Consider the following 15,797-nt stretch of genomic DNA (forward strand, 5'->3'; position numbering starts at 1 on the left):
TATATAACTCACGAAAAAATTGGCTGTACGCATAAACATCTTGAAGTGCATTTATCCGTAGAAAAAATGGCGCATTCATTCACCTAAACAATTCAAAAACATTCGGACCTCTGATTTATGAGAAATAGTAATATGTATCATCTTCCAAACTCAAACGTACATTTTCATGATAGAATTAGAAGCGAGATTATAGAATTGATAGTTTTATTGCGATACGACAGAAATTTAAAAAAAAATATAACAGTGGATTTTTTAAAAAACGCGCCGTGGGCAATTTCTTTACGATTTGAATCTAACTGACTTCTGGCAAGCTTCCATTTGAAGAGAAAGGGAAGAGTATCAGCGTTGAAAATAGATCAATTTTCATACTGATACTCTGCCTGAACACTGCCTAAAGTCACTTGTCATAAGACGAGTTTGTACAATCCCATTGAATTCCACCACTTAATTGTATCATGACAGATACGTATTTCGACCTCAACAGTAAGGCCGTCTTCAGTGTCTCGTACTTGACTCGACTGCCTAAAGTCCAGTAAAGAATCACATTGAAAATAACTCTGTGTATGATCCATGAAGCTTGTTGAAAATAACAAATTCATTCAGTGAAGTCGAACATCCCATTTAAGTTCTTGAATAATAACACATTTACTTTTGTGTTCTAATCGTGATGCTAAGTTTGAACAGCCGTGTTTGCAATCTTTGTTCACCCTCCATCAGGTGTAAACGAAGGAGGTAAGCCGACTACCCAACATTTGGTCCTTCGAACCGTATAGATTTTTAATCATCTGGCTCGAAGAGAGAGATACTTAGAGTGCGCTGCCATACCCGTTATAAATTTCTAGGCTCGAGCAAACCCAGTCGCATAACTCGAAAACGGCTGGATGGATTTTCTTCATTTCTTCAGCAGATATGTTCGTTATCGTTTCCGACGGGTTTATGTGATATTTCCTCATGCAAAAATTACACGTAAGGTTGTGCAAATCGTGAAAAACTAAAATTAGGATTCGTATGGAAATTTTACATAGGCATATTCACCTACTATACGCAGGACAACGTCTGCCGGGTCGACTAGTGTAGTATATTCTCTGAAATCTTTCGCGGACCGCAAGAAGAGGCTTGGAGGGCCGCACTTTGGAGATCACTAAACTATAGCATCGCCATCGCTCGCTACAGCTCAATAATTTGAAATGTTTTTTTCTAATGGGCCCCGACGACTGTTGAACAGAACAACTTGCCCACAGACGATCCGACTTTACTCCGACCGAATCAAATTTCCTGGGAGTCAAAGTTGTACAACATGTCGAATTTACGGCGTCTGAGCACTTTTGTTTCGGGAGAAATTTGCCACTGCAATTGTAATCGCGAACTTGAAGAAAATATGTTGCTAATGTGACTTCTTGTTCGATGGTTATGTACGACGGAATGGGATTAAACAGTTGCATTCGTAGCTACCACGCGAACGTATTTTTTCCAAACCTCGTTGCGAATGGCTATCACTTCCCCATATTGACGCATATGGTTGGCGATGTCATTGTTATTAATCTCCTCCGGGATATCATGAAGGCGTACATCGACGGCGTTGCTTTCAACGTATATCGAATGCGAGATATTTGAGCTCTTCCAATCACACTCCAGCACATGCTTCATGTGATGATCTGAAGCGATTTTAGATGCCATTTGCTCATCCTTCATCACGAGATAAACAACATTTTTTACATTATGAGGCTTCTTTACGAAGCTTATACTACACATTTACAAAATTACTAATCACTCTTTATTACTATCATCCCTTAGGGTCACAATACGCTGAACTCCACTACGAGTTCCAATGCGGCCACCACCACTGCCACCGGAAGTGGCAACGAACAGGAATTACACGATGCGGTTTACATCGTGGGAGCCCTGGACGAGGTGATCACGCTTCGCGGCATGTACTACCATCCGATCGACATAGAAAACTCGGTGCTGCGTTGCCACAAGAAGATTGCCGAATGTGCCGTATTTACGTGGACCAACCTGCTCGTGGTAGTGGTCGAACTGGACGGAAACGAATCGGAAGCGCTCGATCTGGTGCCGCTGGTAACCAATACGGTGCTGGAGGAACACCAGCTAATTGTTGGCGTGGTTGTCGTGGTCGATCCAGGTATGTATGCTTGAATGTTAATGGCATCTGTTTAAGTTGAGTTTCCATACATCAAATTCCATTTGGTAAAAAGGCTAATGTCACAAGAGAGAGTTCCCTTCGTCGGCTTCTTCTCTTAAATAAAAGTGACAATCGATGGATTTTTTTACGGTTTATCGCCTTAAGTTTTCTATTATTCTGAAGAGTCCAAGAAAGGCCCCTTCGAAGAATAGTCACAGACAAAACCGGATAAGGAAACGTATATCCGTGGTGGAAAATAAACCTGAGAATCCTGGTTGATTGAAATTTCCAAGCAGAAGAAGCACATCCGATGACAAGGCCAAAGCGGAGACAAATTCGCTCAGGTGACGATGCATTAAGGCTCCCCCAGACAACCCAGTCGCCGCGATTCTATCGTTTGGTCGCTGCAGGCAATGTTTGATTTACGTTTCCATACCAACGGCGACAGAATCGCGTCGCGTGTGTTTGAGGGAACCTTTACACTGCAATCATGTCGTCGGTTAGGAGGCACGTACGAGGCACCAAAGAGAATGTTACGTTTAGAGAGACTTATTTTAGTTCAAACAGTTTCAATTGACCTTTACCGTCAAAAATTGTATCCCGTTTTATTGTCTCGGTCGATTCTTTGGCTTATTTAAGGTCAACTTTTTCGAAGAACCCATATTTTTTTTAAGCCCGACGGAGAGAGCGATTTATTCATCGATTGACCGTCGCCAACAGCAACAAAACTAATGTGACCAGACGTTCCGTGTTTCGAAATCGAAATCGAGAAAATCGATTATTTTCAGGACAAAATGGCGTTGGTTACGGTCCTGGGCATCTGTGGCGGTACTGAAAATGTATTTTATTATACTTAGCGGAAAATCATCGAGTGACTGTGGACAGCAGCGCAGCAGTCAAGTGATTTTTTTTACGGAAGGTTCGGACTAACGTTTGGTTGCGTGAGTTTTAGTAGAGCCGTGGCTTCAACGTGCGAATCATAATCACTTGACGATGGTAGACATTAGTGCTGTCCAATGAGAGCTTGAAGTAGCTCGAAGTTTCTCCCTGTCCTGCTCATGCCCATTTGTTGACAAAAAAGAACGAGCAGGACGGGAACAACTTCGAGCTACTTCGAGCTGCTCATTGGACAGCATTATTCTTCATCGGTAGCAGCGCAAGCGCTTGGCAGAGGAAGATGATGATGATGATGATGATACTACCATCTATTGTAGCAAGGCACCTGCCGATAGCACTGGCCATATCTGACAAACGATTTGATCATGATTATACTATTGTATGTATTTCATCAAACTCCTGTATGAAGGGCCAAAAATGGGTGGGGTGGTTCCATAAGCAAAGACACTTATGCGAATCCACGGGATGAATAGAGAATCTCCTTCCAGAAGAAAGTTCGTACACACAAAATTATAATCTAGCCCTCGTTTCCCAGATTGACCCAATAGATGAGGAGAAGAGCCCGCCCTTTATCCACGAGATGTTAACAATAGGAAGTTGGCGATTCGACTCTTCCTATCCAAATCACTTTAATCGGGTGCCCTGATGTTTTTTTTTGTCAGTGGTCATATAATTTGGTAAATATTTATGTATATATATATAAGTTAAGTCCGATACCTCGGGATTTCACTTTTTTTAAAATAACTCTGAACTACACGCTTTCGCTGTCGAAACTGGAATGGTTTATTGAATTCTAATGGAGACCTAAGTGCCCTGCCTTTGTACCTAAAACTGCTGACTTGACGCCTAGCAACGATGGTCCTCCGGTGGTCACGTAGTCCAGGTGGATATTGCTGATGGTAGGTGTCGCGTTGCATCCGTTGGTGCTCCACTTCGATGTTGCTGACTTCGCTGTATCGCTGTTGGTGTTTATTGATTGTCCAGGTATTGCTGATTTATCAGTTAAGTTCGGTTGGGCAGTATCGTGTTTAACTACTCCCCCCATAAGCATTGCTCGTCCCGAGCAATTTCCTGTTTTTGTGAATTTCCAGTATTTGCTGATGCCGATGGCCAAAAGTATGATTATGAGAGTGATGACGGTGCCGAATGCTATGGATCCGATTCGGTATTTGAACTCTATAGTTTTTAGATGTTGTCTGTTTTCCAAATGCAAATCATGTTGTTCCGAAAGGTTTATGTGTCTTTCTACGTGCAACGTTTCGATTTTTGTAAGTTGCAACGGAAGAATTGATGGCTGTTCAAATCGTAGTTCATAATTCTCGAAAAGTTCGTTTTTGATGAACAACGAACAGTTGTGAAACGTGACCAGATGAATTCCTCTCAACGTTTCTGGTTGGATGCCGCAGGTGCTATTAATGATTACGTCTTGGTGAACGGTTTGCACTAATAGTGTTCCTAGAGCTATCGTTTTCGTATTCGTTGATGGTGGTTTTTCTGATACCGGGCATTGCCCAGGTTGTCCTCTTAGGAGTGGAGCTTCACATGCATTGCTGCTGATGTCCACTAGTTGATTCCTCTCACAGATCGTAACTTGGTTGGCTTCTCGACATTGGGATGTTATAGCTAGTATTTGTTCCGGGTTTATGAAAACTGTGTTGTGCGTCAGCGTCACTGAGTGGTTGTTAAGGAACAACGGTTCGATGATAACTTTCTCGTAAGATGTAGGTTGTAGTCTGGGGATGTTTACGCATATGATGGTTGATGATCCTTTATGTAATGTGGCGGTCGTTAGGTAGTTGCTAGCGTCGTCAAAGTGTTGAATTTTGAAGCGCTGATCTACGATCTCCTGAAGAATGATTTGTATTTCTTTTGGTGTGAGTAAAAATTTGCTAACAATATTTAATTTTGATAACATAATTGCGTATTCTATTGCTTTTAAATTTTCTAGGAATGCATCTAATTGAAAAGCTATTGAAATTTTTTGGTTCTCTGACAGAATGTAATCATCGTTTTTCAAAATTGAGTTTAACATGTTTTGGTGATTTCTGATTTCTTTGCTCACTAGGTTAAGCCTGTTCTCAAATTTAGAATTGATTTTAATTTGTCTATTATTTTGTTTGATAAAAGAATTGCCTGTTTTTCTCAATTCGTCTAAATTATTATTGATTATTTTAAGATCTTCTGCGTCAAGATTACCTGTTATGAATTTAAATGTACTTCCTAAAATGTCAATAGACCTCCTGAATCTGTTTGATTGAGAATTAAGTGTGCTGTAAATGAATTTTACTTCTCTGAGTTTCATTTGAATAATTTCTGATAAACTGCTTGATGAATTTTTAGTTTGGCTAATCACATTTTCTAAAATAGATATTGAAATTTCAAGTTGTGAGAAATCGATCACATGCAATAATCTGTCGTATCCTGCAATTACTCGTCCGTCCCCCCTTTAAGAAGCAACGCTCCTGCGTTGTTCGTAATGGCATGAGTCTGTGTAGATTGCCCATGGGATGGAAATGAGGAGTGTGAAGGCGGTGTATAGAAATAGAATCCATTGCTCGTTTGCCATATTGTCCTTCCTGAAATGAAATTCATGTTAGTTTGTTCTTTTAATATTTTCTTTGTGTATTTCCCGCCCAGAGTCGTCTTTAAGTAATCTACCTTGATCTTCGGCGACTATGACCGGTGAATACACGGGATGTGTTTTTTTCTTTATTCCTTGCACTCTTTTGTATTTAGTTGAATTTTGTTGGAATTCAGGTATGCCTTCCTTGCTTTTATTGTGATAGCGTAAATTTTGTTTAGATTTTTCGTGGGCCAAAATGATCTCGTCGTAAACTTTGTTTCTATTTTCTACTAGCATTTCCATATCGAGAGGCCTTTCTTGGGAGTCTTTCAACCCATAAAAAGCTTCTCTAGGCTTCATTTTAATCGCGGAATGAATAGTGTTATTATATTGGGTGCAAGCAATATAGAAGATTTCTTTTAGGTCTAAATCTTTAAATGTTGGTTTGATACAACGAAAGATTTCCGCAATGGTTGAGTGGAATCTCTCGACTGTACCGTTACTCTCACTGTGGTTAGTTGGTGTAAAGAATACTTCAATTTTGAGGTCGTGAAGTAGTCCTCTAATTTCGATTGATCTTAAGGATGGTTCGTTGTCACAAACTATTTTACGAGGTGTTCCATAAATTTTCATAAACTTTATCAATCCTTTTCTCACGTCTATAATGTTACGGGATTTAATGTGTGTCAACGATCCGAACCTCGAGAATTTGTCAATAGCTGAAAGGAAATAAGTTTTCTCTGCGATAAAAATAAATGTCAATGTGTACTATGTCTAGGGGTCTTTCCGGGTTAGGTGTACTGCCTAATTTCAAATTGAAAGGGTGACGATCATACTTATTTTTATTACATGTTTCACAAAGCTTGATATAATCTCGTATCTTTGCTTTCATCCTAGGGAAGAAAAATCTGTTCGAGATTTGTTCGTTGTTTTCCCAGATGCCTCTATGAGCGCGATCGTGCGTTTGCTCAAGAATGAGGTTTTCTTCCTCTGGGGTTCTTAAGTCTATCAGTAACTTCTGTGTTAAATAGACTTTGAATTGATTCGCTCTATTAAAATGATTTTTATACACGGTTTGGATAAGATTCATAAGGTTCTCTGGACAATAAATACAATTTATCCTTTTTAAATCCATAAAATCCCTGAACATGTTGAATATTATTGGTACCCCAAAGTTAAGTCTCGTTATTGTTCTGCGGTAAACTCTTGGAAAGATTTCCTCGTAATGATCTGGTTCATTGGGTCCTATTTTCAAAATTATTTGGTTACTGAAGGCACTTAATGGCTGTTCTGTACATTTTATAAACTCAGAATCATCGGTATCGGCTGAATGAACAGTCATATCAGATGATGAACTTTCATTATTATTAATCTCATTTCGAATCCTAGAAAGGCTATCAGCGACTACGTTCTGCTTACCCGGGCGGTAACGTATTTCGTAGTCGAATTCACTCAGTGAAAGACGCCAATGGACAAGCCTATTGTTGGTGTCTTTCAAGTTTAGACCATATGTGAGCGGCTTATGATCCGTGTATAAAGTGAATTTTCTTTCGTACAGGTACGGGCGAAAATATTTGCAAGCCCAAACTACGGCTAAGAGCTCTTTCTCTATAGCCGAGTATTTTTCTTCGGACTTGTTAAGGGTTCGGGAAGCGAAAGCTATTGGCTTATCGTTTCCGATAGTTCCTTGAGAGAGCACAGCGCCAATTGCAAAATTGCTGGCGTCTGTAGTCAAGATGAATTGCTTAGAAAAGTCGGGGTACTGTAAAATATTACTTCCTGATAGTATTGCTTTACAGTGTTCAAATGCGTTAACAAAATCTTCTGTATGAGAAATGCTTTCTCCTTTTCTCAGAGCATTAGTTAACGGCTTCGCAATTTTGCAAGGTCCTTGATGAATTTGCGATAGTATCCTAGAATTCCTAGGAAGCCGCGTAATTCCTTTTCATTGGCAGGTAATGGCCACTCTTGAATAATTTTTATTTTGTCCGGGTTCGGTTTAACACCATCCGGTGTGACAATGTGGCCCAAGAAAGCAACTTCCTTCTGTAAGAACTCGCTCTTGTCCAATTGTACTTTAAGATTGTGTTTTTGCAACGTCTTGAAAATCTTTGCCAAATTATCGATGTGCTCTGTTAAGCTTGTGAAAAAGACAATGATGTCATCCATATACACCAAACAGATGACACCGATGTGCTCCCGAAGAACATTGTCCATCACACGTTGAAATGTTGATGGCGCGTTCTTCAGCCCAAAGGGCATCCTCAAAAATTCGTAGTGTCCATTTTCGACACTAAATGCTGTTTTCAGGATGTCCTTTTCTTCTACCTCGACCTGGTGAAAACCAGATGCGAGATCTAGCGTGGAGAAGTACATGCTCCTTCCTAATTTGTCTAGAATATCGGTGATGTTCGGTATCGGATATCGATCATCCACCGTTTTCTCATTTAATTTGCGGTAGTCGATTACTAGCCGCCATTTCTGTTTGCCAGAAGCATCTAATTTTTTGGTACTATCCATACTGGGGAGGTCCAAGGGCTATCCCAATGACGACTAAATCCTTGATCAAGATGTTTTGCGATTTCTCTCTGAACCTCTTCGCGGTGACAGAATGGATACCTGTAGGACTTAGCATGTATTGGTATTTCATCCTTTGTTTTAATATTATGTTTTATAGCGCTCATGAATGAAAGTTTCGAGCCTTCCATAAAAAAAATATTTTCGTGTTGAGAAACTAACTTAAGTAGTTTCTTTTTCTCATCGTCATTAAGATGCTCTGTCCTAAGTTGATTGTATAAAGATTGTTTTTGGTTAGTGTCGTATTTGTTCGACTCTAACGTAATGGCTTCGAAGTTATTAATTTCGGGTTTAAAGATATCGTTGTTAATTATGACACTACAGGGTTCGGAAGAATGATTCATAACGGGCATTTTTTTTTTTTTTTTTTTTTTTTTTATTTATTGTCGTCAATCATGTTTGTAGACCGTTTGATACAGATTTAGTCTTATAATATAGTTCTCCGTTACTTAAAATTACTAAACACTTTTATCCGATATGAAAATTATACACACCAAGCATTTACTGAGTACGCAAGTATTGTTTCAATTTAGTCTTAGATGTATTGAAATCAATAGCATTCCAATGTTTATTATAAGCAGCCATCATTTGATTTATGGGTCCGAATTTCGCATAGTTTGTACGATGACTACTACAGGCAAATAAAGTTCGATTTCGCAAAGGTCTTTGTGGGATATAAAAATTTAATTTAGATAATATTGCCTCTGAGTCGACCTTGTTCGAGATAACATCATTAATGAAAGATAGCATCGCATATTCCCGTCGTTCCTTCAATGTTTGTATACTAATTAGCATGCATCGTGCTTTTATAAGACGGGAGTGGAAGTTGAGTCCACCCCAACTTGCGTAGTGCATATAATAAAAATTGCTTTTGTACCGACTCAATTCTTGTGTCATGCGTGACTGTGTAAGGTGACCAAACTATGCTGCAATATTCAAGTATCGATCTGACATAAGCAATATATAATGTTTTTATAGTGTATGGATCGTGGAAGTTGTAGCCAAACCTTTTTATGAATCCTAACATATTATTAGCTTTGTTTATAATAGTATTATAATGGTCAATGAACGTAAGCTTAGAGTCTATAATTATGCCAAGATCCCTAACTCTATCACATCTTGTCACCTTTTGGCTACCTAAAGTGATTGTCATATTTGGAATACTTCGAACATGAGAGTCTTCTGCTGAATATAATCCAGAGTGAATAGTAACGTGTGAATTGATTTCCAAATCTTCTTCTAAAAGAAAGTCACCTTTCACTTCTGTAGGAATCTTAATAAATTTTGTTTCATGTGCATTCAGATGTAGGGATATTTTATCAGGGTACTTACATTTCATTTTAATCGTTCCTCGAGGAAATTGCAACTCGTTGCTACCAGTAATAATATTTGCTTTAAGATTTTAAGGGATTCATAGCCTATAAGCCCATAAAAAAAGGGTGGAAATCGAAAACGAGAAATATTTGCTTTTTAGTATCGGGAATGGTATGGAAAGGGTTCAGTTCTACGAATCGATTAACTGTATGTGTGCCTCTTACATTTCTCACAGTAGTAGGACTTGTGTACCTGCAATTTTGTAAATTAACATGTTTTTCAGAAATATAGTTACGATTACTTCCAGAGTCAATTAAAATGTTGAGTTCGCCTTTGTTTGTTAAAATGGTGATGTACGGAATGAAATTATTTATGTCTGACTCGATGGACCGTCGGCCCGTTGAAAATTTAAGTCATCGACTTGAGCTGGTTCACTTTGTTTTGTTTCGGGATCAGTTTCTGCTGTCGGTTCAGGTGTCTCGACGGCGTGCTCGTTTGAATTGCATTCTATGGGTTGATAGTTATCGTAAATTTCAGGCTCAGCATAGAAGTAGTAATGATAGTAATCGTCGCCATAGCTGTGGGGATCATGTTCTATATGATAGTTTGGTCGGTTCATATAATTTAAATTACTAGATCTGATGGAATGATCAACTTCCATCGGGACTTGTTTTGGTTGAGGTGAAAATCGCGGAGCAAACACATTTTGGATGGGACGTTGTTGTTGGGGCATATTAAATGGATGCGGGTTTGAATATTGCTGTCTGGGGAAGTTAAACGGAGGCGAGTTTGGGTGCTTTCTGAATTGGTTGTTAAATGGGTTTGGATTAAACGGATTCGGTTTGAATGCTGTGTTTGGATTTCTCGGCATTGGCATGAATGGCTTATATGGAAGTCGTGGGAATGGTACGCGAGTTGCATTGGATGCATTTGTATAGGACGTTGGACTGGTTTGTTTGGTATTGGAGGCGGTATCTGTTTGTTTGGATTTCTTGCATAGTGGTAATTAGCTTCTTCTAAACAAAGTCTGAGTGCATCTTTTAATGTTGGGGGTGCTTGTGCTCTAATAATGGGTCCAAGAGGGTCCTTTAATCCACCTAAGAACACTTTTAGTCCCATTTGTTGATATAGCGTGTTTTTGGATGATTTTATTTGCGGATTTGTCTCATTGAGGTTTAATAAATTAACCAGCAATGAGAGAATGTGGGAGATTTTAGTATAGAAGTCTTCCACAGTATTAGTTTGCACCAACCCTGTAAGATCCTTTGTCAAGGTTACCTCGTCCCTACGATCGCTGTAGTGGGTGATTAAATTGGTTTTTATTTCGCTCCAATCCAGCCCGGTTCCGTACAATTCTAACACGTTATCGGCGTCACCTAGAATTTTCGAGCGTATCGCTTGAACTCAGATTGTATGCATAGTGGTGTTGCGCTCTGAATTGACTAGTGGTATGAGATTTTCAATGGATCTCAAAAATGAATGCAGTTTCACGGGATTCCGTCGAAAGATGGGAGGTCCCTAATGATTTGAGGTGTTTGCAGCGCTTTCAAAATTGGTTGCGTTTGTTCGATTTCTTGAATTATGGGCGCGGTGCCGCAGCTGCGTTGGCTTGCCCGGCCAATTGTGCTGCGTGTAATGCATGCGCTGCACCTTGTGCTTCTAATCTTAATTGCTGGATAATTTCATCCCTCTCTTCTAATTGATGCTGAAGAGCATTTACTTGATGCTGAATTTGATCCATTGTAATAAGAAAATTATTCACTTATTGAACTAGCTAATTTATCACTTTTAGATATTTTGTTAATAAATGTTTCTGATCACTTGTTAAATGTTATTTAATCACTTGTTAATTCATAAATTCTTCGTTTTTCATATAATATTCACTTTTCAAATTGTTATTAAATTTAGTTATTCAAAATATAAAAATACAGACTTACCCTTGATTACACGATGTTCGCTCGTGATCTAGGATGATATCCGGTTTCCAATTTTCGATCGAATAGCACTGTTTTCTTGGAGTTCCTAGTTTTCACTGCTTTGTTGAAGTTTAGAAAGAACACTTAATTTTTCGAAATTTGTAAAAATCACTTGTGTTTTTTGGGTAAAGGTTCTGCGGACACTGAGCTTGACACTAATCCACGATGTTCACTCGCGGGTGCTTAATTACGGTACAAGTTATTCTCACTATCCGCGCCGACTGCGCCAGTTAAGTCCGATACCTCGGGATTTCACTTTTTAAAAAATAACTCTGAACTACACGCTTTCGCTGTCGAAACTGGAATGGTTTATTGAATTCTAATGGAGACCTAAGTGCCCTGCCTTTGTACCTAAAACTGCTGACTTGACGCCTAGCAACGATGGTCCTCCGGTGGTCACGTAGTCCAGATGGATATTGCTGATGGTAGGTGTCGCGTTGCATCCGTTGGTGCTCCACTTCGATGTTGCTGACTTCGCTGTATCGCTGTTGGTGTTTATTGATTGTCCAGGTATTGTTGATTTATCAGTTAAGTTCGGTTTTGCAGTATCGTGTTTAACTTATATATATATCATGTATAATGGAATTCTCTCACCAAGTTTTAATTCTTCAATGTGTAACAACTGGTGACCCAAAAATAAGCAATACCAGCGCCGGCCGTGTCCGAATGCAGGTCAATTGAGGAATAGGTAGGAAATTGTTGACGTGATACTCGCTTTGATAGAAGCCGACGAGTCATCTGCACTTCCACGAGAAATCACTGGGATGTTGGATATATGGAATAGGAAGTGTGGCAAGGTTCGTTTTGGTAAACGGTCTGCCGTGTATAACGTGTAGTTCGAATTAAAGGCTTCCCCAGACCTAAGCGATTTCATCGCCGCGACGGCGACAACTAGTCGCCGCGATTCTATCGTTCGGTCGCTGCCGGCAATGTTCTATTTACGCTTCCATACCAATGGCGACAGAATCGCTGTCGCCATGCGATAGAATCGCGTCGCGACTGTCGCATCGCGTGTGTTTGGGGGAACCTTAAAACAAAAACAATCGAACGAACGGTAATTATTTTAATTATCGAACGCACTTACACAACTGGATGCGAACTTAATTTCCACTGATTAATTTACTCACCCGCACAAAGCAGAACAAAATATCGGTAACCGGCCGATCATTTTGCTTTCCGCACAAAGCAAAACTAAATTTCGACGACCGGCCGATACTCTGCTTACTGGAGAAACACGATTGGACTTAATTTTCACTTTCTGATTAATTCACTCACCCGCACAATGCAGAACAAAATTCCGGTAACCGGCCGATGATTTTGCTTTCCGCACAAAGCAAAACTAAATTTAGACGACCGACCGATGCTCTGCTTACTGAAGAAACACAATTCTTAATTCCTTTGTTTAATTGTTCATCCTTTGCGAGGATAAACAATCAATCGCTCAAAGTGAGTGATTATGTATTTGAGTTCGATTCGAGTCATGCACCCGAAACATAATTTCTTCAACGCGAAGAGTATAATTTTAACATAATTTCTTCAACGCGAAAAGTATAAAAAGAACGGACATGAAATTGAAAATGGGAGCATGAGCATGATTGACCGCTCGCGGCTGCTAAGCTCCATTATTATCGGATCAGGTGTAATTACACAAAGAACCAGCGGATGATACTCGAGTTCAGTAAACATCCTCAGTGTGTAAATACTGGTAATCCTATATTTTATGTTAGGCAATACTGGCGCCGGCCGCGTCCGAATGCAGGTCAATTGGGGTTTGGGAAGAAAATTCATTGGGAGTTTGGAGTAATCATTGGGAGTTTAGAATTGGGATAGGTTTGTTGTTGGGATCGTTTTGGTAAACGATTTACAAGTCTACATGTGTTAGTATAAATTTCTTTGTACAATCAGTCAAACAATTAAACGATCAATCGCTCAAAGTGAGCGTTTGTTATATTATCAAAACAGTATTTCAGACATTTAAGACAACTTCGTATCCTAAACGTCGGCTTTGATGTGGATTAATAACTGTTTGGTGTATTTCAGTCCTAAATCGTACCACAGAGAAGATCCATTAATTACGTAACGCAAAAATTGGCAATTTTCAACCCCCTCTCCTCCCCCCTATGTCACACTTTTTGTATGAAGCATCAATTTTTTTATTGTATGGATCGTCACACTTCAGGCAACCGCGCCTACCCCCTATAAGCGTTACGTAATTTATGGGTGTTCCCACACATACTAATTTTTACATCAGCTGACCATTTCAAAAGTACGCAGCTATCAATGGGTTCTGTGTAGGCATATAAGTTAAAATTTAAAATTTAATAAATAAATCAATGAGATTTTAGGAAATATTCATTTTTGTTTGAAATAGAAGTTAGTTACTAATAGATTATAAATGGTTATGATGATGATTTTAACGTTTCTTTAGAGTTTAATAACACTTTCCTATACCTTACGTCTTGAATAACAAACCTATATTTAACGCATTGAATAACATGCAATCCATTCAAACGAGGATCATTTAACATTTTAACATTTTTCTCCAAAAGTAGTTATAGAAGGTTGTGTATTCAATGAATATTATTTGTTGGAAACATAAGGGACAGACGCTAAATCGTTGGATTTGTGAAATGAATTAAATATGCACAAAATCATAAGGTTAAAAAAGTGAATCGATCTTTACAGTTCAATATTTGGCGAATTATCTTCATTGTCGTGTACTTACTGGCGTTATTCTTCTGGCTGCTAGCAATAACGTAAAATATATAAAATAATACTTCTGTCATAAATAAGAATTTCTATTAAATATTAAAAATAGGGATATTCAAAACCAACTGTCTAAGACGAGTTCAGTACCCCACCATGCTTTGCTATCCCCACAGACACGTATCTCGACCCCAACCATGAAGCCGTCCTCAGTGTCCCGTACTTGACTCGATTTGGGGCACGAGTACGAGACACTGAAGACGGCATCACAGTCGAAGTCGAAACACGTATCTGTTAAGACAGGAAAACGTAGCGGAATCAAATGGAAAGCACTAAACTCTTCTTAGGCAGTTGAAGACATTCCACTAAAAGAGCTTAAATATTTTTTTTATATTAAAAATGTTTGGCAGAAATCTTTTTAAACTATCCAAAGGAAAACTACTATAATAATGAAACAGGGTACTTACTTTGCTTCCAAAAGTACTCACTCACTGTTTCTCGACCAACGGAATTAGATTACCTTATAGTATCCGGTTTATACGGCAGTCAATAACAGCGGAACCAAGATACCAGTATTTTAATGACGTCCACGATAACAGCAAACAGGCGATGGCAGTAGTGATGAGCAACAATTAGCCAAAAGGTCCCAGATCACTTTCCAAACCTCAGAAATACCGCCCGATTGTTCATGACCATGGTGTATCTAATCGCTTTGTCCATATTAGCTTTTTTTTCATTTTCAATTTAGCTCAACACTTTTCAGAAAAAAAATGACACGACAGAAAAAAATCATCTTCACATAATCACAACATACTTTGATCTCAAAGCGCTTGGCAGAGGAAGATGCTCCAAAAATGTATTCGCAGAGATGACGTCTGAAATCATTGTGTTGCTGACGTTGGCGTCAGTTTCAGTCAAGTGAAAGGCGCATTATTGAAAACAAATTGGTTTATTTCAGGACCATCATTGTACACAAGAGAAGGTTGAGTCGATAGATAGGTCCCAGGATAGGGTAAGGGAGGTATATTGGACCACCAGTTCGACGGCTCATATTTTGGACCACTGAGTGCAAATTCCTCTTGGTGGTCCAAAATAAGAGCCCCCGTAAGGGTGGGTCAAAATACATCCTTTACCCTAATTGTTTTTAACGTGCAAATCATAATCGCTTGGCGACGGCAGAAACTTTCCGTATAGGTAACTGCGCAAGCGCTCGTCGGAGGAAGACGCTGCAAAACATATTCGCATGGATGGCGTCTATCGTGTTTCAGCGGTAAATCTTCGAGTGGCTGACGTTGGCGTCAGTAGCAGTGAAGTGGAATTTTCTTTCAAAATTCTGATTTTTTACGTGCGTGGTACGAAAACCCCTCTCTTCTGTGAGCGCGGTTTCGTTCTTGTTCATTTGGCGCTGGTTTAATTGGTGACGTCTTTGGTTTCCTCCGAGACGCCGACGTGCTTGGCCAGGAGGAGGACGGCGTTCTGAATCTCGCGGGAGGGTTCACATCGCTTTTCACGTTGTTTGGTGCTTCGTTCTGGTCGTTCTGCCAATCGGTCGCGAATAATATTCAATCGGTGATAATATTCTATATCAATAGGCCACGCCCCTTCGGTGGCCGGGACAGCT

General features: G+C 39.4%; 1 protein-coding gene across 14 annotated transcripts in view; it reads left to right on the forward strand.

Moving 5' to 3' along the window:
• LOC134220273 (disco-interacting protein 2) overlaps positions 1 to 15,797 on the forward strand; it is a 571,865-nt gene that overhangs the window by 553,618 nt on the left and 2,450 nt on the right. For all 14 annotated transcript variants that reach the window (XM_062699282.1, XM_062699284.1, XM_062699283.1 and 11 more), the window contains one exon: positions 1,795 to 2,143. In XM_062699282.1, coding sequence (XP_062555266.1) covers positions 1,795 to 2,143 — 349 coding nt within the window. The remainder of the gene's footprint in view (positions 1 to 1,794; positions 2,144 to 15,797) is intronic.

Source organism: Armigeres subalbatus, chromosome 3 (assembly GCF_024139115.2).
Source record: "Armigeres subalbatus isolate Guangzhou_Male chromosome 3, GZ_Asu_2, whole genome shotgun sequence".
Classification (NCBI taxonomy): domain Eukaryota; kingdom Metazoa; phylum Arthropoda; class Insecta; order Diptera; family Culicidae; genus Armigeres; species Armigeres subalbatus.